The following is a 25,008-nucleotide window of genomic DNA, read 5'->3' as shown; positions in this document are numbered from 1 at the left end:
GTACATGCACACACTCTCACATGGATACACACAAACACAAACATACACACCACGTACACACACTTACACCATACACATAATCAAGACACTTGCATGACGCATGTCTGCATGAAGTTGACATTACATAATCACACACACGTGTATGATTGCACACACAATCACACATATATGTGTACAAGTGTGTGAGAAAAGAGAGGATGTTTGTGTGTGTGTGCATGGGAGATTGTGTGTCTTTGTGAGAGAGAGAGAGAGACACACACACACGCACATATGCATACATGCACACATACATAATACACATGAATGTGCATGTGTACATGCACACACATACACATACATGCATATGCATGCACATAAGCACATACATAAACACACATACACACACACATGTACAAAAGTACACGTTTGCACACATGGACGTGCATCACCCACATGCACACATGTATACATAGATGCACATGCATACACATTTGCACATGTACATGCACACACATATGTACGTGCACATATACACATGGAAGAGATGGGGGCAGGCCTAGGAGCGAGAGAGAGAGAGAGTGAAAGAGAGAGATTGTTACATTATTGGCCCTCTATGGTCTATTGGGGACGCCCATCCGACCATTGTGCCATGCTTGCAATTAGTATCGTGAGTGATGTCATATTAAATACTACATTGTAAGTGTGATTGGCATATGCTTTGCGAGTCTATGCTATGTATGCTGTGATTGGGTGATGCCATGTGTACGTATGCTAGTGTTGTTGATATTGGTGTTTGATTGCCTCACCTAATCTGTTGACTTGTTAGGTATAGATGATGAGTACGAGGATGTCGAATGAGGCGTTGTACTTGCGCACAGTTTTCACGTCTATGGTTTATCTTCCATGTCTATGTTTAATATGTCTGAATCTGTTATTTGTTTGGAGTTGAATATTTATTCGTGATTATTGTGTGCAATTTTGATACTTTGATTCTCTTTTGTATGCAATTGTGTGCAATTTTGGTACTTTGATTCTCTTTTGTGTGGCAAGTTCCTGATAGAGATGGCTATAGAGAGGGAACCGGTTTTTTTCTAGAACCTTGGTCGCTTTGAAGGAACGCCGCGTGGGTCCAATACTAGTAACAAGTAAAACAATTAACGTAAATTTTTATACCCTTATTCTTCTTATTTTTTCCGCATCATGCGATGTGTGTGTGTGTGCGCGCGCGCGAGAGAGAGAGAGAGATGGAGCCGTCTAAGCTGAAGAACAAGTATTGGGTGCTTCGACATGGGCGCAGCAAGCCCAATGAGAAGGGTCTCATCGTCTCTCACCTTGTGAGCGCGCGCGCTGCCCTCACTACTTAGTCCCACGATCCATGCATGGGATAACAATTGCTTGTCGTAGCCTTCAGATAATGGAGAATTGACGCAATTTGTTTCTTTCTTTTATTTTTGTAGAGCAATGGTACTCTGGAGGAGCATGGACTAGCACCTGTTGGTGTAGAGCAAGCCCAAGCAGCAGGACATCTTTTCCTAAAGGTATTTGATTACCCCTATTTCCTACACCCTTGCATATGATAGGCAAATTAAAAAGGAGATCAAAATCTTGCTCCATGTTACACCCACACTCAATGAGTTCAATTTTCATAAGTAAACGTTGCATGAATCAGCATTTTAATCTCGTTTTGGACTAGCTTAGCATACGCAACATCATAAGTGTATATAGATAAAAGGGTAATCATATACCTTTTAAAAAAGATGTCCTAGGTAAGGGTATGCAACGCCACACATGTGTTGATCTTTTAAATGAAATTATTGAAACACAAAACATGATTGGCCGAGTAGATAGATGTGATGCACGTAAAAATCTCAAGAAGAGGTGAAGAGATGACAACCCATTTGTGATCAAGTGGTGTAGCATTCTTTGCGATTGTGTGTGGAATTCCATGCACATTCATGTATTGCATGAAGTTTTTACAAGGTTGAAGACCATGCACATTCATGTATTACATGAAGTTTTTACAAGGTTGTTTAACGCACTAAGAGCTTCATACGGTGTAGCTTCATACTTTTCTAGTGACAATTAGCATTAGTTCGAGCCACCAAACATCAATGGTATCATGCCTTCAGCAAGGGTTGCAAGCATGATGTCACCGGGAAAACTTGTGGTTTGCCATATACTTGTTCCCTTTTACTACTAGCCTTACCATCCATTTCTGACATTGACAACACCTCTCTTGCTTTCCATGATTCTTAGTTTTGAGTTTGGTCTAAGTAGTGTACTTAGTAAACCTTAATAGTTTTAATTCAATAGTGACCTAAGCTCTCTAGTTGGGTTCAAGTGGTAGGGTGGTGCAAAGGACTAGGCATGGCCTCTTCACCTCACTTTCCATGTTGCTTTCATCCAGACCACCTTTTTTGTCACTTCCCTCACTATTCCACATATGTTCAATACATATCTTTCTTACTTCTCTAAATTCTTACCACTCCAACCTTCTTATTATTTCAACCACTTTGCAGTTCTTCAACTTTTCACCACTCTTAACACTTTTCACATGCTTCACTACTAAAAGTTAAGAGGTGATGCACCTTTCCTTCACTTATGCCCGCCTTCTTCACCCTTGTCTTGTTGTTGGGACTAGCCTTGAGCTTCTCTCATGCTCTCCTCACCAAAACACACCCCACCTCAACTCTTGTCTTGTGCTTCCTCGTGAGCATGATTGAGTGTTTTAAGTATGTAGGGTAGTAATAATCGGTTGATGATGCACCACAATGGCAATGGCACTACTGCGCCTAACAACAAAGCTCCCAATCTCTTCATTGAAAACGAGGTAGAACATTATTTTCTGAAAGCCTACGTTAACGTGATGTGGCAATGTGGCCATCCCAACTTGCTGCCCAACACTTTCCAATGTTGTTGTTGATGGCATTGGAAAGGGTTGGCTTGCAAGTTGGGATGTAGATGTCTCAATGCAGTTGGCGACTCCAGCTCTTGTGCAAAATCGTAATATCAGGGTTGGGACTTGGTCAATGCCTTGGCAACTACACTGAGGACACCCCACCAAGACTTCTTCCTCAACATTCTTGTATTCTTATTTGTGATGCTCCTTTTTCATGGATAAATTTTGTTAGAAATAAAACATGTCATCTAGATTAGAAGTAAAAGTCTAGGAAATCGTATTCTAATTGATTTCGAGCTGAAGAGACTGCGCATGCGAGATCCGCCTCTCCCCCTCCCGCTGCTTCTCGCCGTCGCGCCCCCCTCTCCCCCCCGCCTGTCCCCCGCCTTCTCCTCCGTCCTCTCCCCCGCCTCCTTCCTCGCACCCTTCCTCGCCTTCTCTCCCCCGCCTTCTGCCTCGCGTCCTCCCCCGCCATCGCTCCCCCGCCTTCTTCCTCGCATCTTCCCCCGCCTCCTTCCTCGCATCCTCCCCCGCCTTCTCCTCCTCCGCCTCCTTCCTCGTTTCCTCCCCCGCCATTTCTCCCCCCCCCCCCCCCCGCCTCCTTCCTCGCTTCCTTCCCCCGCCATCTCCTCCCCCCTCGCCTTCTCTTCCTTCCCCCCTCGCCATCTCTTCCTCCCCCCGCCATCTCTTCCTCCCCCCGCCATCTCTTCCCCCGCCTTCTCTACCCCCCACGCCTTCTCCTCCGCCTCGCTTCTCTCCCCCGCCATCTCTTCCCCCCCCGCCTTCTCCTGCGCTGCGTGGCTCTTCCCCCCCGCCTTCTCCCTCTCCTCCCCTTCCGTCTCGCCCCTCCCCCCACCGCTATCCCCCGCCTCAGCTCCCCCCCCCCCCCCCCCCCCCCCGGTGCCCCCGCTATCCTCTAACCTTCCGCCCCTCCGTTTCCTCGTAGGGCTGTGTCCCTCCCGTTGGTGACCCCGGTTTCTGGCCTTTTCCCTCTAGAGGACTCCATGGAAGCCGCTCCGACTACCCCTGCCGATTCCGGTCTCCGTCTGGAGTTCACAGCTGCAGATCATCAGCTGTTTGTTTCCACAGTATCCGCTCTTGAGGCCTCCTCCTTGGTCTGCAAGATAGTGGGTAGCCGTCAGATGCGGAGAGAGCTTCGCGACCTTCTGCAAGGCAGCCTCGTTGGCGTGCCTGCCAAGATCGTCAGCGTCGATTTTTTGGGGCGTGGCTACTACCAGGTGGATTTCAAGTCCCCCCAGGCAGCTCAGATGGTGCTGGCTCGGAGCCCCATTGCCCTCCGCTCATCCCGGGCGTTCCTGGCGCGATGGACTCACGGTTTCGACCCCGCTTCTGACCCGCTAGCAGGCGCGACAGGTTTTCCCATCACTATCTGCTTTCCTGGACTAGGTAGAGAGTACTTGCCCCTCTTGTCATCCATTGGCAAGGCGTTCGGGCAGGTGGTGGAGACGCCTCAGACAGCGGCTTCAGTGATAGCTCGGGCAGCAGGACTCCCGGCCATTCGTGTTGTGGTTCCGTCACCGGAGTCCCTCCCGAAGACGATCCTCCTCCCTTGTCTTTCTGGAGGACATCTGATACAGCGCGTGGAGTATTCGGGCCTCCCCGGCCAGTGCTACACCTGTCGGGAGATGGGCCATCTCGCACGCGCCTGTCCCCGCAAGGGGGTTCATCCTTCACGCTCTGCCGCCTCTGGACCCCCAGCAGGAGACCCGAGGGGTGGCCATCCACCTCAGAGACCGGACATCCCTGGCTCGTCTCAGCAGGCGCCATCATCTGACGAGCAGGCCCCGGCGGAGGAGGCCGCGCAGACCCAGGAGGCTGGCGGATGGCAGGAGGTTCGCCGGCGGAAACGCCCGGCCCGCAGGGACCGTCGCAGACGCCAGCAGGCAGCACAAGCTGGCGGACAGGCTGGCGGACAGGCGACTCCGGTTGGCGTCCAGGCACCTACCCGCACTTATGCTCCAGTCAGGGATAGGCGGCCAGCAGGTCCCACCCCGATGGACGAGGATTCAGACTCAGTGCCCGTTGAGGCCGCCAGTGGAGACCCCCCACGTGGAGACCCCGCTCCCGCCTCCCCCCGCGGGGGGCCCCGCCCCCTCCATGGACCAGATTCCTGAGGATCCCGGGCCGCACTTTGCGACCCCCGGCTCCTCTTCCCCTCACCCGGAGAGCACTCCTTCCACCCTCCCCTCTCCCCCCCCAGCCCCCCCCCTCCCGCCTCCCCCGGCGGCCCCCCCTGACACCTATCCTCTGGCAGATGCCTCTCCATCCTCTCCTCGCTCTCCCCCCTCCTCTCCGCGAGCCCCCATTCCTCCCTCGGCCTCTCCAGGATACTTCGCCAGACCACCCACTGCCCCCGGGCAGCGCAGCTGGGTAGGCAAGAGTTCAGTCCAGCGGCTGTTCCACCGCCACTCCGGGCCAGTGGAGATGGCGATCCTAGCTTCGCCCGCCACACAGAGTTCTCTCCGGCCTCCCCTGGGGGGCCCCCGCGAGTGATGGGGCTCCCAGTGGATTACGGTTTTTTCAGGTGCCTCCAGCTGGATGCTGGCCCATTCGAGACACTGGTTGCGCCCTTGCGAGTTTGCGTGGTGTGCCATCCCTCTCGCTCTCCTTCAGTGGTGAGCAGCATGGTGGCCTTCTCCTTTCATCTTAGTGTTGCCCCAGACACAGCATGGGATTGCAACTCTGTAGAGGAAGTTTTGCGTGATCAGATACTGGAGTTTTCTCACCACTTCAGTGACTTGGGGCTCACGGACCTATTGCAGACCCGATTACACTCAGCCCGCATGAGTTTGTTTGGCATAGGAGATTGGCGGGCGGATCCGGTCCACACCTCAGTTGAGGCGGTGCTACTGATTCTCCTCCATGCCGCCCCGAGGGTGCAGCCTACCTTTAGATACATATATGCAGAGGATTGGTCTCACGCCTATGCCCTGGACAGGGCGAAGGCGGAGGGGCTGGACACAGAGACAGTTCACCCTTTTTTTGGAGAGACTCCGCACCCGGACAGACAGTGACTATTCTCCCTCCAAGCCGGTGCCCAAGACTCACAGAGTGGAGGGCAGATCATCCGGGCCGGCTGAGAGGGGTGAGCCAGTGGCGGCTGCTTCACTTGCCATAGCTCATCCATGAGGATCCTCTCATGGAACATCCAGGGTCTCGGTGGACATCGCTGCTACATTGGTCGGGGCAGACTTCGCCAGGAGATCCAGAGGGCTCTCGTTGGAGGACCCATAGATATCCTTTTCATCCAGGAACACCACCTTTCTGCCGGGCGTACCCGCACCTGCGGGAAGATCTTGCCAGGCAGGAGTCACACTTTTTGGTCACCGGCATATGGCTCCCAGGGGAACCAAGGTGGAGTATGCATCTCAGTCAGCGAGCAGCTTCTATCCGAGGTTGTGGATTCTGGCACTCTGGTCCAGGGTCGAGCGCAGTGGATCATCCTTCGGGTTGGGGAAGACCGCATTGGCTTCCTCAACTTCTACGCCCCTAATGGGGCGACCGGGAGAGCCGAGTTCTGGAGCACCATTAGGCAGTCCCTCCCCATGGCAGACCATTGGTGCCGGATGCAGAGGACAGGATGGGGGGCAGCCAGGAGACCATTCATGGGCCGGAGCTCGCTGCCTGGGAGGAACTAGTGCTGCAGGTGAGAGGCCAGGACCCGTGGACTCTCTCGGAGTTTGGCAGGTTGCAGGGGAGTTTATCTTTCTCGCGCTCGGATAGACGGGCCACAGGAGTTAACCTTTCCCGCATCGACAGGTTTTACATTGATGAGTGGGCTTGTGATAGAGGTGGCACTGTGGGCATACTTGCAGGCTCCTCGTTTTCAGACCACTTTCCAGTGCTTCTCCAGATCGAGGACCCTACGAGAGGAGAGCGAGGCCAGAGCGTCCGGATTCCAGATTGTCTCATAGAGGAGCCCGAGATTGCGACCAGAGTTGAGTAGGTCTGGCAGGAGCTGCAGTTCAGGAGAGGATCGGCAGCCAGCGATCTTGCCAGGGGCTTGCAGGAGATCAGTAGGATGCTCAGACAGGTTGCCCTGGACCGTCTGGAGGCCTTCAGAGAGCAGGAGAGGAGCCTGCGGAGGAGTCTAGTGTCCCTTCAGAGACTCCAAGAGAGGGATCCCATGAGCCCTTGGATCTCAGAGCAGATGGAGTCAGCTCGCACAGAGATCAGATCCATCGAGGAGAGGAGGGTGGAGTTCCGATTCCATGCTCGGGCTTCTTTTTGGACACAGGCTGGAGACAGAGTGACTCGAGATTTCTTTGAGGCGACAGGGCCCCGCTTCAGACGAGAGGGTCTCAGGCGTCTTCGGCAGGCTGATGGCCAGGTTGTGGTGGATCCCCCCAGGGTTCGGGCGATAGCCACAGATTTTTACAGGGATCTGCTCTCTGCTGAGCCAGCAGATGACAGGGTGAGAGAGGCTCGGGAGGCAGTCTGGAGCTTCACGAGACCGGTTGTGCCGGCCCATTTGCAGCACTCCCTTCTCTCCCCCTTCTCGGATACGGAACTGAAGGAGGCTCTTCAGGCACTTCCTCGGGGCAAATGCCCAAGAGAGGACGGTCTCTCAGTGGCTTTCTTCCAGAGGTACTGGGGTCTCTTACATAGGGGTTTCAGATTGGCATTCCAGGAGATTATGGAGTCGGGAGACATGCCGGACAGCATGGCAGAGGGGTTGATTCACTTGATCCCCAAAGAGGGAGGAGACAGACTGGAGATTAGACAGTGGAGACCGATCACCTTGCTAGGCACGGCCTACAAGGTCCTAGCTAAGGCGATCAGCAGGCGGCTTCAGCCTCACCTTCCGGACATCATCCACTCCATGCAGACAGGCTTCATCCAGGATAGGAGCATCCTGGATAACATCTTCTCTTTCTGGGAGGCTACGGCTTTGGCTAGATTTCGGCAGGAGGATCTGGCAGTGCTCCTTCTCGACTTCGAGAAGGCTTATGATCGGGTGGACTGGGCCTTCTTGGAAGGCACTATGGAGAGGATGGGCTTCCCCCCTCAGTGGATCCGTGGGGTCTCTGCACTCTACACATCGGCTCATAGCCAGGTGCCGATACAGGGCGTGCGCGGAGAGAGGTTCCAGCTCTCGCGCTCGGTGCGGCAGGGGTGCCCCTTGGCGCCCTTTCTTTTTCTTTTTGTGGCGGAGGCCATGAGCACTTTTTTGACGGCACAGGATACAGGTTTGCGGGGCCTCTAGCTCCCCATCCGCACCTCGGAGGAGCTCCTAGACTCGGAGTTTGCGGATGACACTGCTGTCTATCTTCAGGGAGGAGAGGAGAACCTCCGCCGCTTCGCCTCAGCCATGGACAGGTTTTGCAGAGCTTCGGGCGCTTTGATCAACTGGCACAAGTCGTGTGGGTTGTGGGTCATTCATCAGGTCCTCAGGAACTTTCTTTGGTCCGGTGGCGACGGGCGGCCCGCCAGGGCCAAGGTGGCATGGGCTGTGATCACTTAGCCGAGGGAGAGAGGCGGCCTGGGCATTGTTGATCCTATTTGCCAAAGCCGAGCTTTGCTTGGCAAGTTGGTGGTTCGTGGCCTTCTACCAGGTGCTGAGCCGTGGAAGGAGTTTCTTGTTTCTAGGATTCTCAGCCGCACTCCTTCTCTTAGCGGCCCCTAGACCCCCAGCATCAGGTGGATCTTTACAAAGCAGCGATCCAGAGGAGTGGGCCTTGGCTTCGAGGAGCGTTTTGCAGCTAGCCTTCTGAGGGCCTGGGCGCATCTGAGGCCGTCACTCTTCCAGACTCCCTCGGGCACCGATGAGGAGCGCCGGAGGCAGCCATTGATCTGGAACCCCTTGATCCGACTTCCCAGTGGTCATATGGTTGGATCGCGGTCTCACGTGTCGTGGGGCCCGTTGAGCTCCGGCCCAGCCCAATCCCTAGATGACTGGATATGTTTTCAGCAGCTGCCTCTAGAGGCTCAGGAGAGGAGACTCAGCGGGATGAGGGGCAGAGAGTTGATGAGACAGGACATTGAGGCGGCCATCCCTCAGGAGTGGCGGACCCCAGTACAGGACCCTCCACCTCCACAGTGGATGGGCGTCTTTACTCGGCATGAGATCCTTCTAGCGGTCTGCGGCACAGCAGAGAGAGTCGCCCCACTCACTTTCGAGGTGGGAGAGGGTGGCCAGCTTCAGAGGACACGACTAGATTTGGATGAGCTCCAGGGTTGTATTTTTCAGAGGGTGCGGGTGGTCGGCTTTCATCAGAGACAGTGGCATGTAGACCCCTCACCGGCCTCGATAGGGGAGGACTGTTCTTGGAGACTATGGGCTTGGGACAGCAGGCCTCTTATTTGCCTTCAGTGGGATCCAGGTGAGTGGTTTTGGCGAGATCCCTACTCGGCCCCAACTAGCCCAGGCATCCCCTTTTTTTAGTAACAGCGAGGCTGGGGCGGCAGATTCAGAGGCACAGGATAGCGGGCACCCTGGCGGCGGCCGAGCATTGGCGGCGACAGGGGCTCTCCCCTGCCTTTCTTAGGGACTTCTGGCAGCGCCTTTGGGCCAGCTTCCGGCCCCGGAAGGTGACGCTTTTTCTCTGGCTTACAGCGCATAGAGGACCTGCTGTGGGGGCCTGGCTAGCTTTTGGCAGACACCCAGCGTCCTGCCCTCGGTGCGGCCATGCACAGGAGTCGCAGCGGCACTGCTTATTGGATTGCCCACAGGCTCAGCAGGTCTGGCAGCGCGCTCTCAGGATGGTTTTTGCAGGCTCGCCAGGTGAGATGATGGTGACGTGGGGTGCGGTGGCTTGGGCCACGGACAGCGGCCTGGCCCTTGGATATGAGGACGTCCTTGGCAGTGCGACCATCGAGGTCTCTGACAGGGCGATGGCGGTGGTTCCGACGCCAGACTTCTCTTCGGCAGTCTCCCAGGAGGGGGACGGGCACAGATGGGAGATGATCAGCAGCATGACGGCTTGGCACATATGGAGAGCCCGATGCAGGGAGGCCATTGACCGCCAGGCGACTCCACCGGCGGAGGTCATACAGGCCCTCTGGGTGGACATCATTCACACCTTGAGAGGACACTGGGGGAAACTTCAGGGCGACTCGGATCGCATGAGAGGTCGCCGCAAGGCTTTCCTCCGCACTTGGCAGCCTGGCCCTTTCCTCATCGCGAGGGGCGAGGATGTCACTTGGCACTAAAGGCCTCCAGTTTGGCTCCTCACCTCCCACATGTACTACTAGGTAGCCCCCCCCCAGAGAGCGGCCAGCCCCACGGGGGTGGAGCTCAGGTGTTCACTGTGTGTTTTTTATCCCTCCTTGTGAGGTGAGCTTTGTAGCCTTATGGCGTTTTCTCATTAACTAATAGAAGGATCGTTTTTCCGGGGGGGGGGGGGGGGGGGGAAAGGCCTAGGAAATCATTTTGGATGAATTTTGCACAATAAAAATCCCTAGATGACTGGATATGTTTTCAGCAGCTGCCTCTAGAGGCTCAGGAGAGGAGACTCAGCGGGATGAGGGGCAGAGAGTTGATGAGACAGGACATTGAGGCGGCCATCCCTCAGGAGTGGCGGACCCCAGTACAGGACCCTCCACCTCCACAGTGGATGGGCGTCTTTACTCGGCATGAGATCCTTCTAGCGGTCTGCGGCACAGCAGAGAGAGTCGCCCCACTCACTTTCGAGGTGGGAGAGGGTGGCCAGCTTCAGAGGACACGACTAGATTTGGATGAGCTCCAGGGTTGTATTTTTCAGAGGGTGCGGGTGGTCGGCTTTCATCAGAGACAGTGGCATGTAGACCCCTCACCGGCCTCGATAGGGGAGGACTGTTCTTGGAGACTATGGGCTTGGGACAGCAGGCCTCTTATTTGCCTTCAGTGGGATCCAGGTGAGTGGTTTTGGCGAGATCCCTACTCGGCCCCAACTAGCCCAGGCATCCCCTTTTTTTAGTAACAGCGAGGCTGGGGCGGCAGATTCAGAGGCACAGGATAGCGGGCACCCTGGCGGCGGCCGAGCATTGGCGGCGACAGGGGCTCTCCCCTGCCTTTCTTAGGGACTTCTGGCAGCGCCTTTGGGCCAGCTTCCGGCCCCGGAAGGTGACGCTTTTTCTCTGGCTTACAGCGCATAGAGGACCTGCTGTGGGGGCCTGGCTAGCTTTTGGCAGACACCCAGCGTCCTGCCCTCGGTGCGGCCATGCACAGGAGTCGCAGCGGCACTGCTTATTGGATTGCCCACAGGCTCAGCAGGTCTGGCAGCGCGCTCTCAGGATGGTTTTTGCAGGCTCGCCAGGTGAGATGATGGTGACGTGGGGTGCGGTGGCTTGGGCCACGGACAGCGGCCTGGCCCTTGGATATGAGGACGTCCCTGGCAGTGCGACCATCGAGGTCTCTGACAGGGCGATGGCGGTGGTTCCGACGCCAGACTTCTCTTCGGCAGTCTCCCAGGAGGGGGACGGGCACAGATGGGAGATGATCAGCAGCATGACGGCTTGGCACATATGGAGAGCCCGATGCAGGGAGGCCATTGACCGCCAGGCGACTCCACCGGCGGAGGTCATACAGGCCCTCTGGGTGGACATCATTCACACCTTGAGAGGACACTGGGGGAAACTTCAGGGCGACTCGGATCGCATGAGAGGTCGCCGCAAGGCTTTCCTCCGCACTTGGCAGCCTGGCCCTTTCCTCATCGCGAGGGGCGAGGATGTCACTTGGCACTAAAGGCCTCCAGTTTGGCTCCTCACCTCCCACATGTACTACTAGGTAGCCCCCCCCCAGAGAGCGGCCAGCCCCACGGGGGTGGAGCTCAGGTGTTCACTGTGTGTTTTTTATCCCTCCTTGTGAGGTGAGCTTTGTAGCCTTATGGCGTTTTCTCATTAACTAATAGAAGGATCGTTTTTCCGGGGGGGGGGGGGGGGGGAAAGGCCTAGGAAATCATTTTGGATGAATTTTGCACAATAAAAATTTTAAAAAATTTTCCCGTCATGATTTTCTTTGTTTTGATGGTTGTTTTTGAGCATGTTAGAGTAGGAGATTTCTAGCACTTTTATAGCTCTTTAAGTTTGCTGAAGTGAAAAAGGTCTAATTTTATCATTTTGATGCCCATTGCCTCCTTCACATGGGTGCATGTGCTGTTTTAACACCTTGGAATCGGTGTCATAGTTTTTTAGGATGGTGTAGGTGTTGATTTTTACACTACCAACTTGAAGAGCAGCTTTGTAGAGTGTTTTGAACTCTTTGATTGGACCTAAAGAACACCCGATTAAGATGCCTGGTTTGGGAGATGTACGAAAGAAAGCGAAGCAAATAGAAAACACAGATGTCAACAATCATTCATGCATATAGAAGTCAGCAGACGACATAGGGTTTGCATCAGATCATGTCTGCATTTTGCATATCATTCATCCCATATGCATAAAGTCCATCTAGATCATTGGAGAAGACTCATAATATCATCCAGTATTGTAACATGCAGCGGAAGTATTCGTAATTGAACTCTTCCCAATGGAAGACTCATAATATCATCCAGTATTGTAACATGCAGCGGAAGTATTCGTAATTGAACTCTTCCCAATGGAATGAGGAAGGGCTGCAAATCTGAGGCTGAGATAGGGGCTGTTTGGGACTGTTCTAGGCTATGTATGAATGCTGTAAATGAATATGAATGCGGAGTTTTACCTTCACCAATTGGCTGTAGCAAAACGATGAAGAGATGAATGTTGAAAACTGTGTATGCAGAAAACACAAGGTTTACTGATGACTGAATGCTGAAAACTGCTGTGTTTTGATGATGGATGCCGAAAGCACATGCGTTGATGCTCCTAGTGGCTAAAGGATGAAACGCTGGCTGAAAACGCTGAAGGTTGAAGTGCTATGGGTGCTGAATCTTCAATTGTTGATGCTCCTTAGGCTGAAGGCTCCAACGCTTGAGACTTGTTTGCTGAATTTTGATATGATATGAATGAATGAGCAAAGCACTCCTATTTATACTACACTGAGGCTGGTCGGTTGGCACTAGATGCTGGCCGACTAAATATCAAATGCTACACGACTTGTAGATGATGGATAAATAGTATTAAATGCTGGAAATTATGAAAAAAATGCCAGATAAATCCTAATAAATATTCTAAGGCTGCCAGGTGCTATTTCAAGGCTTCTAGAATGATCTATATGCAATGGATGAATGATATGCAATATGCAGAGTGCTTTCTAATGCAAACCCTAAGGTTTCTACTGACTCTACATGCATGAATGCGTCTCTTCAAGTGGGTTAAGAGACTTGGGACTGACTGACTGATTGTCTAAGGCTGAGAATGACCTACGTAGCTCGTGCCTGACTTATCTTGGACTGAGGATTACAATGGGGTCACGGCGTATGACAAATATCCTCCTAAAAGGTGCTAATACTGTACAATGTTGCACTGATGATGATGAGCCAGCTTGTCACCATGCAACAGTGCAGAGTGCATGTGACATTCCCTTGTGCTTAGCTTGGCGGCAGGTTCATGGCTTCCAAGTAGTCCGCCAACAACTGGGGGTACTCTTGAAAGAACTCCTCGTCTAGCCATACGGCTTCGTGGGTACCTCGATCTCGGAACTTCATATAGAATTGACGTATCCGTCGATTGGAACCATGCTTCCAACGATGAAGAAGGATCTACTCAGGCATGATGACTTCGGCTTCGTCTACCACGTCTAGCTGCTGTTCATCTGAAACATCAAAAACTTTTGGTCCAACATATGGTTTTAGCCAAGAAACATGGAAAACATCATGCATCGTCCAACTGTTAGACAATTTCAACTTCATGGAGACATCACTTAACTTTTTAACTATTGGGAAAGGTCCAAAACTATGGAATGAAAGCTTGGGACAACGTTTGCCCAGTTATTTCAATCTTTGTTTCATGATGCACAGATAGACCCAATCCCCTTCCTTGAAGTGGACATCTCGTCTAGACTTATTTGCTTGTCTGCTATAAGCTTCCTTTGCTTTGGTCAAGCGGTCCTTGACTGACTCAATGATTTTGGAAAATGCTTCCGTGGTTTTATTAGCCTCTAGAGATGGAGACACCAATCTCATCAAAAGAGAGGAGAAACGGCGACCAAAGGCTGCTTCATATGGAGTCCGTCCGACACTGGATGAATGAATATTGTTCAAGATAGCTTGGACTAATGGAAGATAATGTTCCCATTTGGACTGCTGGTCATGACAATATGAACACCGTGCTCGTAGCTACTTATTGGCACCGAGCACAGCCATAAATGGCTAACCAGTCTCTAAGTACTGCTACCATAGCTAAGTCCTACACAAGAATCTCTGAAGAGCAACTAATAGCTCGTCACTATGGACAACTGTCCAAATAACAAGAGAAGAATCTTAGGGAATCCCAAATATTACTCAAAACAGAATCACATTGCTCATAAGAGACAGTAAATCCCAACACAATGAAGTTCCCATGTTTGAAGGACTTCTCCCGTTGGGAATTGATGGCTCAATAGATCAGCTAGTAACTTTGCCCAATGGACAGCATTATCGTACTAAGGAAACTCACCCCTTTCCCACCATTTGTATCTGCCCATCCCAATGTACATGCCCCATCCAGTAGATCCAGAATCCGTGGATAACCAGGTTCTATCAAAGAACCTCTTCTTACATACCAAAGCTATAGCATCTCTTGTCCAGAAACAATGAGATGAGGCTAAGTAGAGAATGTCCCATGAGAAGCCATACAACAAATGTACTGATCCGTGAAGTGAAAGACCATGGAACATCTGTTGTAAATGTGGGCTAAACACACATGTGAACCAAAGGTATCTTGGAAATAAGATAAGGATCACCATGTCATAAAGACAACATCCTCATCTACCATACGACACCCGGTATACTCGTTGAACCAACCACATGACATGGTTCATTCATGACCATGCGATCACGGAGAGGGATATCTATTCTGTTGAACCTTAACTTGACACTTAAGAATAACCAGACAAAACTAATAAAACTAGTACACCTCAAGGAAAATCAATTGGATAGAGACCCATCCTCCACATGCGGGTAATTGTAAAGCTATCTCATGTGACCATAGAGAAATCACATCAATGTATTAGATCACATATGTGAATCGGTCTTGATCGTAGTCAAGACTCATGCTCTCCTTATGTGAGCCACAAAATTACCACCATACTTGGAGCCCCACTGAAACCCCAACGTTAAGCCATAACCTTTATCAAAGGATGCTCAAAAAGTACCTCCAAGAGTACCAGGCACTACAAAAGAAAAAGATTGGCTACACTCCTTTAGTACCTTTGTCAGATAGTATTGAGAAATCTTGTTTTGATACCAATGTTAGAATAGCACTAGAGGCCGGATATGGGCAGTTTGGAGCAGTTTTGACAGCCTTATATGTGTCCAGGACATGTACTGGAAAGCTCAAACAAAGAGGTGTGTGAGGTTGACAAGGACCACTGGATAGCCATTTGAAGGAAAAAGATTGACTTGACTTAGAAACAGGGGCCTCCCAGATCATGAAGCAGCTCAGTGATGTTATTAAGACCGAGTTATCAAGCACTACCATGGGCCAAAGTTGGTTCCTTTGCCAAAGGAAGATGAGCTAGAGCTGGTGTATGGTGGGGGTCTTGAAGAGGTACCCGTAAGTGGCATTTGCAGCCTGCAGAATCAGGGCTAATCTGGAGGGGAGAAAGCATGGGACCTGGCTGTGTTCAGCCATTGACAATTGATTCTCCATAAAAAAAAAGATGACGTGGTTTGTGTATTAATCGAAGTAAAAAGGAAAGTAAAAGAAGGTACCCTGTCTTTTCAAGGTCTTTGAGCTGCTCACTATTGTATGTACTAGAGATCTATTGCCAATTTTCTCCAATTATTTGAATGAGAATGTTTCAATGGTAGCTGACGCCTCTGCATATGCATACCATCTCAGTCAGGGCTGAGGGGTGTTTTGCTTTTGATGCCCTAAGAATTGATCATTTTTTGAATTTCTCATGTTCTAGGAAATTGATGCGGAAAACATTTCTGCTGACAAAGTGCAAATTTACTGCTCACCCTTTACTAGAACTATGGATACAGCAAAAGCAGTGGCCGAAGTCATAAAACTCGACACATCCAAGTTGCAAGTAAACTCTTCCTGTGTTCTAGAGATGAAGTTTTGGAGTTTGTCTTTTCATCTTTTTCTTCCCCTTTTTTGTAATGTGCATGGACCTGTCTTATGTTATCATCCAAGCATATGATTTAGTATTGAAGGGGTCAATTAAAGTGTGTCGATTTGAATGAGGGTGGGTCAAACATACCTAACATGCCTAACCTTATTCTTTCTATTTGGAGGGTCAAAGTGTACAATCACAATCCTCTTTCTCTTAGATTGTATAATACCTTTTTAGGTTTACACATAGTTGCATTCCATACATGTACAAAACCCCTTGATCATAATGATACCGTGTCTTGGAGGAAGCGTTTTGTACGCTGTATGGATTGCAAAAGCTTTGATATAAAACTTCGAGGCCTGGTTTGTCCTAGTCCTTGTTGAACAGCCACTAATCCAATTACAACGAATTACATTGGGTATATATAGATCTTGGAGCTTGATTGGTGATAGGTGAGATCCTTAAATTACTGCATAACTGTGGCTGTTTGCAGCTGTAATATCTCCATGCCTATGATGCTGGTGTTGATGAGGCTTTGTAGGTACTAGGATGATAGTCCATATTTGATGATGATGTCAAAAAGGCGGTACTCTTCTCCAACCTAGAAGAGATTGAGTTCGGGTATCTAGGGAGATGCTGAATGAAAAAATGGTGGCTATCCTCATTGATGAGGATTGACGACTTCAAGAGCAAGCTGCCACCAACATTGAGTTAGAGAAGGGTTTCTTCACAAAACAAAAGGGCAGGAACAAAGGGAAAGCTATCAAGCAAACCTTCTGCAAGAAGCTAGGTCACATAGTAGACCGTTGCTTCAAAAGAATGGCATAGGAACAAGAGAAGAATCATGCCAACCTGGTGGCTGAAAATGCAGATGAAGATGAAGAGTTTGAAGATGCTCTAGAGGAGCTGGAAGCCTTTACTTCAGCACGTGAAAAATGTTTCATTGCCACCGTCTCTGATTTTTCTCTTTCGGAGATAGATACTTTAGAGTGAAAAAAAATTGAAAAATGGTTAGCCATACATGATACAAAGGAGGTTATGGCAAAATTTTCTTATCCTTGTTTTGAGTCGAGGGGGGTAGTTTATGCTGGCTAACATATATCATGTGTGGTCAAGCTCCTTATCAGGCTTGGCATGAGAGTCCATGTGTTGGCCACTGTGATCTTTTGAATCATGTGTGCAGTTGTGGGCCCAAATCGCCATAGATATGAAGATCAATCGTTCTAGCTCTTAGTGATTTAGGTCTAAAGTTTACAGTTCTTTGTTTTGCTATTTTGTTTTGTTTTGTTTTTTTTTGTTTGTTTGTTTTTGTTTTTTGTTTTTTGTGTTTTTTTTTGGGTTAATGTCTTAATTAAAAGTCTTTGTTTGATATTATCTTTTGATTTCCTCTCCTTAGTAGCTAGGTTTGTTAGTTTATTTATTTTTGATCTTTCAAATGCTTTGTTTTTGTCTTTGTCCTTCTTCACTATTATTTCTTTCTCAAATCTGTCAATTCGTAAGTTCAGATTTTTCTGACCTTATGAAGGTATATATATCAATCCTTATAGCACCACCTTGACTTTGAAGGGAGGTTTGTTTGGGATTTGGAGTCTCGCATGTGCATATGTATGTGTATCCCTGTTTGTGTACTTTTGTTTGTGTGTGAACAGTCCCTAAAAGGGTTATTGTTCTTGTGTGTGTGTGTGAACACTCACTTGTGTGTGTAGGTGGGTTAGAATAAATATCTAGATATTATACCCGTTTTACATATGCAATGATGTCATTTAGATGAGCCTCTAAGGCTATAAAAGCATTGTACTTGGTGAAGCTTTCATCTATAACTCTAGTGATCTCTGACAAAGTAATGATTCCTGACATCCCACCTATGTGGCCATTTGAGTGTCCATATCATTCAATGTCTCCATAACCTTTTAGAATTCAATGTCTACACAACCTTTTGGACTCTTCTAGAGTCTTCTTTTACCCTTTTAGATCTCAATAAACCAAATAACATTTGAACTTTGAACCTTTGATATGTGAGGGTGTTTAGACATTCTCAACTATGATTCAAAATTTCCATTTGACCCCAAATTTCAATATTCCTCACATTAATGATAAATTGGGAAGGGTCATAAGAGTAAACCAATAACAATTTGTGATACATGCATAATGGCTAGTGGAGCTTGTAAGAAAGTGATCCTTTCATGCTCTCTCCCATAAAAATAGTGGAGGCACTCTTCCAGATAGTCACGTACCTTCATCGCATCAGTCACATGGATCCCCACAGGTACCCGAGGCTTGCCCTAGAGTCCTCCAGACAGCTAGCACTTGAGGGGCACTCTGGAGTATGGTATGCACTAGTTTCCACTTGGTTCTCAGTATACGGGCTCTGCATGGACCCCCTACCCCCCCTTCAGTACAGTTTGGACTCCCCTTTTTTCCAGCTGTCTCACGAGGGTTATCCGGTCAGATCTTCTTAGCCTCTACACACATTGCACATGGATCACACCCTCGGAGCTCCCCACGAAGATGCACTTTTACAGAGACCACTTCCTCACACTCATTGAGGATGGATTCATCCAGCAGCCGGGCTACTTGAGTGTTCACATGTCCCATGCCATGCGGATTGCGATTGGCCAGATACGGGTTTCTTTCCACCGCCTCAGAGTGGAGACAGGTAGAGCTGAGCGCATCTTTAGAGCCGGGAAGCTCATACGGACACCCAGAGAGGAGAGGATTTGCCGACTATGCCACACAGAGGTTGAGATGGAGGAGCATTACATATGCCGCTGCCCAGTATACTATGAGATCCGCGGGAGGTTTCACTGTCTATTTCGTGAGGGATTCGGTCCACTCTCTAGGATCATTGACTTCCAGGACCAGCGTTGCCTGGGCCTCTTCTTGCTTGAGCTCCGCAGACACAGGGACACCTTCTTAAGACACAGGCCCCAGCCACCCCGCCCCCTCCCTCGGCAGCCAACCATCACCAGTTTCTTCCGGACCGAGGAGGTGGAGGAAACCGACATAGTGGATCTTGTGGACCCTCCATGAGCTGCTCTGGACCTACCTCGCCCGAGAGGAGTTACCTCGGACCGAGCCTCTGCACTCCAGCGTGCCCGACGCCCTCGCCCTCCCCCCCCCGTCGGCCACGATCACCTCATCAGCTCCAGGTCCAGGACATGCTCCACCGCCATCGAGCTACCTTTCCACGTGACATAGCTGAGGGAGACCTCTCGGCCATACTCGTCAACCCCATGCTTGACATTTTGGAGAGTGGTATACCATCTACTCGGAGCTGATGTTGCTCCCATGTTTTTATGTTCTTAGTTTTCCATGACGAGTTTCCATGGACAGTTTTGTATCACTAGCTATATTTATGTTTTCATTCTGTTTTATTTTCCATTCCATGATGAGATATGCCATGGACATTATTGTACCACTTTGGTCTCATAGGCCCGTTGGGTCTTTAGTAGATGCTTAATATATCTTTCTTTCTTTCTCTCACTAGACATGCACAACATGGCTCTTCATCAATCACCTTAGAGCTGCACCTGTGCGACTGAGAACAACAATAGACAAAGTAAAAATTACCAAAGAATCTGTAATTACAGAAACAACAGAAAATTGTCCTAATATGTGACACTTTTTAGCGAATCTAGAATGGACACATGCACAAATTCATAGAATATGCCTTTGAAACATTAATGAGGTATGGTGTGTTGTTTTTGAAATTCGTTATGCTATCGGCCCCCTTACCCTAGAGCTTCTATTCCTCCCACTACCTTCAATGAGCATACAAGGTCTAGGCTATACAAAGGACTGTTTTTTTTTCTATCTATGCAACTTGCATGTGTTTTGAATCTTGATTGATTTTAAGTTTTAACATCTCTTAGTTTTTGTGCTTGACATCTTGTTTGGTGTGTGTGCATGCCGGGTAGTACTCTGAAGAGTTGAGGGAGAGGTACTTTGGACCTGCTTTGGAGCTTGAATCTCATGAGCATGTAAGTGTTGGATTTGTCTTCAAATGTACACCTAATTTGGATATAATCATGGTTTTCCCATCATGAGCACTCTGATGTTACAGTCCTCCCTGATTTATCCTTCTGATACATGCTTTAGTTTTCTGATGGAAGTTGTCAGTGATTGTCTGTTTGCTTTGACGTAATCTCTTTTTTATTTCAAAGCTTTCCTGTCTATCATTTTGGCCCATTCTTAGGGCGTCCATGTTGGGCCCACCTTCTTAGGGAACCTGTATTGGCTATCACTTTGGCCCATCTTGCCACACAGCCATTTTAAAGGGATAGACCTTTGAAAAAATCTTATTGTTGATAACATTGGCTTTCACATGCTTTTAAAGAATCCTTTTTTCTTTGTTTATTTGATGCTTGGGATATTTTCTTGGGTATGCCAATGCATCAGTACCCAAAAATATGGGCACTTGACGAGCATGACCCTCTCACTGGACCTGTTGGTGGAGAAAGTGTGGCAGACATTGCTAATCGCCTGGCAAAAGTTCTTCAACGGATAGAGACAGAGTGCCAAGGGTGAGTCTTCTCCAACTGCACTCTTTGTTTATTTGTCAATATGGAGAAAGAATGTTGCACGTGGGAGCCTTGCTATACTTGATCCAGCCCTAAGCCTACTGATTAGAAACACTAATGCAAATGCAATGAATAGACAGCAGAGAGAAGAGAGAGATGAACTGTATTTTCAGCATATTGATGTGGTACAAAAAGATGTATATGATTGTACAACTGCTATGGCCATTGGCCTTCCAAAAGAGGACTGAAATATGACTTATCTACTGGCTGACTGTCCTTGCTGTACTTGATCCAGCCCTAAGCCTACTGATTAGGAACACTAATGCAAACACAATGAATAGACATCAGAGAGAAGAGAGAGATGAACTGTAATTTTTTGTATATTGATATGGTACAAAAAGATGTATATGGCTGTACAACTGCTATGGCCATTGGCCTTCCAAAAGTGGACTGAAATATGACTTATCTACTGACTGACTGTGATCTACCTGCCCCAAGTGGCGAACAGATGATTATGGTTATTGCTGGCCTAGCCTTATATTGGCTGTCATGATATCCTGTAACCTGGCCGATTGCTGTCGGCCAGCTCCATATGTCCACGACTGAGGTAAAATTGCTAACAAACCCTGAATGCTCCTGTTGGTAAGCCCTGATGGTACCCATGTGTGAGCTCCTGCTGTCGGCTAACAAACCCTGAATGCTCCCGTTGGTAAGCCCTGATGGTACCCATGTGTGAGCTCCTGCTGTCGGCTAGCTTCCTGAGGCCTGATACTGGTGGACTTGCTGCTTCTTCCCTGCCTGAGCCTGCTAGTTCCCTAACCCTACCCTAAAACTGCTATCTACATCAGGGATTAGATTTGAGGTTAGCTGTGTCCACGGTTGTAGATGACAAAGAAAGATTGTATTAAGCATCTACAAAAGACCCTAAGGGTCTGTGAGACTGAAAATGACCCGGTCCTCCCACGAGATGCCCTTGCCTCTCAATCCTGAGGTGGTGGGAGGACACCATCACCAAACCGGTGCCTCAATAAAGCCATCCATTGAAACGCTCAAGGAGAGAGAGAGAGAGAGAGAGAGAGAGAGAGAGAGATTAAACATCCGCAGAAGACCCAAAGAGTCTATGAGACCAAAAAATTATTTCAAACTTAGTCAAGAAAAATGAAAAATAAAAACTAGCTATCAATACCAAATCGATTACTTGAAAATGCAAGATAGTCATGTGAATATGCGTGCGTCATAGTAGTTATGGGGTTGTTTGAAACGGGTGTCCTAAAAGTTTCAAACACGTTTCAAACGGGTTTTGTAAAATCAGCCCAAAGTTTCCTACGTACGGGTTTTCGCATGTACAAAATTTCAAATATATACTGTATAAGATATGTAAAAATAACACTAAATGCATCGAATACATGGAAACATCAATTTGAAGCCTACAATCTTTGAATCACAAATAATAAAAACCATATAATCATCCATCATCAATGTCAAATGATCATGATTCATAGACCATGGTCCACTGTCCATGATCCATGATCCAATCATCCATCATTCCATGCCACAAAAAAGAAACCATACATAAAAAACTTTATCAAAAGAGTCGCATAGATTTCGACGTTAGATTTGGGACAAAAAAAGTAAAAATTTGCTTGAAAAAAACGTGTTTCCACAAGGAAATGTTTCCAAGTTTCCTTCCTTGTAGGAAACGTGTTTCCTAACCACTATGGCATGCACACAAGAGAGAGAGAGAGAGAGAGAGAGAGAGAGAGAAGGTGCTTTCTACTCTTATTCATCCATATCACTATGGATTTGTGCATGGCAGGAATATTTTGCATAATATTCTTAATGTTCAAATTGGAGTGGATTATGCCAAGGCAAAGAAGCAAGAGATTGTGATGGTGCAGTTGGATCTTGAAAAAGCTTTTGATCATATCAGCTGGTCTTTCCTTTCTCAGTTAATGACAGCCATGGGCTTTGGTCCCAAAATGGCTAATTTGGTGCATTTACTTGGCTCTGGCTCTATCACGCGGATTATGCTCAATGGAGGACTTTCGGATGGTATTTCTCTCACCCGTTCTCTCCGGCAGGGCTGTCCTCTTAGCCCTCTTTTCTTTGCCATTGCCACTCATCCTATGTTATCTCACCTAGATGCCATGGCATCGCATGGTGAAGTGGTTGGTTTGCATCTCCCGCATGGCAAGCAATTGGTTGCTCAAGCCCTTGCGGATGACACTTTTATGTTTCTCAGGGCCGAAAAAGCCAATATAGATGGAGCAATGGAAGCTTGGAATAATTTTGCATTGGCTTCTGGGCTGAAAATAAATTCAACAAAATCAGCTCTCATTGTATGCACGGAATTTGATCTTGAGGCATTAGGGTGGCAAGGCCGTGTGGTGCATACAAGAGACATTGTTCGTCATCTTGGGTATCCGGTGGGTGTGGATGTGGACTCCCAAGCGCTTCTTGCTTGGATTTCTGCTCGGATCTCGGATAAATTTATGTATTGGAAAGCTCAAGGGTGGCCTATGCACATGAGGGTTAAGGTAGCTCAGGTTATTATGCTTAGCATGATTTCCTATTTTTTGCCTTTGCTATCTTGGACGCACAAATCTCTTCTCCGTTTGGTTGCTCCCATTCAGTTTATGCTCTGGAAGAGGCAAGGAAATATTATGGGTCAAACATGGATAGCTTGGAATCACATTACGACGCCCAAAAGAATGGGTGGGGCTGCTTTATTGGATGTCCGCTTGCATATGGTGGCGCGTAGGTGGGCGCTTTTTCAGGATATGTGTTTGCAGGAGCAGCCTTGGGTATTCATGGCTCGTCACTTGATTGAGTTGGAGGGATTGTCACATGGACGGACACGTGTGCAGGCTTCATGGTGGGACATTGTGAATGCGGCTCATCCTGTCCGTATTCGCTCATCTCACATTTTATCGCATATTCTCCTTTCTTGGCATGAAGTTCTACTATTGGCTTGGTGGGATCCTGGTCATGAAAGACTACTTTTGAACTCTTTGCAGTTCGAAACATTTGTGGAGTCGCGTGTCATTGTTTGGCCAGACAGAGATGCTTCACGCATACGACTCAACCGCATGGTCAGGTTAGGCTTGGTTAGAATCCGAGATGCTGTGATACCTAGTCGTGACAGGCCATATTCGTTTCGTCGTATTCGGCAGCACTTTAGGGTTCCTCGGACATTTCAGCCACTACGGGTTGACATCATGCATGCAGTTGAGCCTTTTACTCCATTGCCTCGGCCATCTGCAGATCAGCCTTGGCTTGATTGGGCACTATGTAAATCTGGTGACTTGATATCACTTTCAGCTAACCAGGTTTATCATAAGCTTGTATCAGAGAAAGATTGGGTTTCAGCCAAGGCCAATAAGGTGTGGGGATTGCACAAGTCTAAATCATGGTGGCAGAAAACTCTTATGCGTGGTTGGCAGTCTAAACTCCCTTACCAAGGTAAGGTTTTCATTTGGAGGATGTTGGTGGGAGGGTTACCTACACGGGATCAGCTCAACCGTCGTAAAATTACATTGGCCTCTTGCTTCTTCTGCACGACATGCACTGAAACAGTTATGCATCTGTTCATGAGTTGTCCAGTGGCCCGTCAGATTTGGTCTTTTGTCTCTCGCGTTTGGGAGGCAGTAGAGAGGTCTACTGTTTCGGCTCATCAGTGGATATTTGGGATTTGTTCTCAAGTCATTACTTCGGACAGTCACCTTCTGATATTCCATTTCCTTAGATGGACAGGACTTTGGCATATTTGGACTACACAGAATGGGTTCATCTTTGATTCCTTGTCTGGAATACATGGGCACATTCTACGTATCCGCGGTTTGCTGCTTTGGCAGTTTTCTTCACTTCTCTCAGCTCAGCTACTGGATGCAGATGCTATTTCGTTATGGTCTACAGCGGCTCGGCTGGCTCATCTTTGATGCTTTTATCTGGGATGCTTATTTGGCTAGGAGGCTTTCTTATTAGTGTACAGGTTTGCATGGTCATAATCCTTTAGAGGATCTTTTGTGGGGGGTTTTTTGGGGCCATAGGTTCTGTGAGCCATGTGGTTGATGTACATTTTTACATATAATATAAAACACCATTTCACGAAAAAAAAAGGAGAAATGAAATGATATATTAACGTCTCTAAGAGGCCATAATGGCCTATGAGACCAAAACTGAGAGTACATCTGAAGTTGGTGTCTCATCAAAGAGAACAAGACTAAAAAGTACAATAAACTGATTGTCCTACAGTTATAAGAACAGAACTGCAAGACTCCGAGATGATACTGAGTAGAAAATACTGGAAAATGTATATCAGGTAGATCCATGTATGCTGATCAGTTGAAGTGTTGCCCTCTCCTTAGATCAAGTATCTCCGCCATGGGGCTGTCTAGAATGGAGAGGTCGTAGAAGCAAGGTAGGCGCCTCCGATGCCGAGCAATAATGGCTCTGATCTAGCGATGGTGAGGATGCCGTGGTCGGGA

At 48.6% G+C, this 25,008-nt stretch overlaps 1 protein-coding gene across 1 annotated transcript in view; it reads left to right on the top strand.

Moving 5' to 3' along the window:
* The first annotated feature begins 1,180 nt into the window (after positions 1-1,180).
* LOC147619674 (Phosphoglycerate mutase family protein) overlaps positions 1,181-25,008 on the top strand; it is a 48,542-nt gene continuing 24,714 nt past the window's right edge. The window contains exons 1-5 of the mRNA XM_086773367.1: positions 1,181-1,313; positions 1,437-1,517; positions 15,852-15,974; positions 19,919-19,981; positions 20,400-20,524. Coding sequence (XP_086629493.1) covers positions 1,185-1,313; positions 1,437-1,517; positions 15,852-15,974; positions 19,919-19,981; positions 20,400-20,524 — 521 coding nt within the window. The 5' untranslated portion in view covers positions 1,181-1,184. The remainder of the gene's footprint in view (positions 1,314-1,436; positions 1,518-15,851; positions 15,975-19,918; positions 19,982-20,399; positions 20,525-25,008) is intronic.

This window comes from Cibotium barometz, chromosome 33, assembly GCF_041138505.1.
Source record: "Cibotium barometz isolate CiBa-2024 chromosome 33, ASM4113850v1, whole genome shotgun sequence".
Lineage (NCBI taxonomy): Eukaryota > Viridiplantae > Streptophyta > Polypodiopsida > Cyatheales > Cibotiaceae > Cibotium > Cibotium barometz.
The sequence above is the reverse complement of the archived record's forward strand: the minus strand, read 5'-3'. Positions and strand labels throughout refer to the sequence as shown.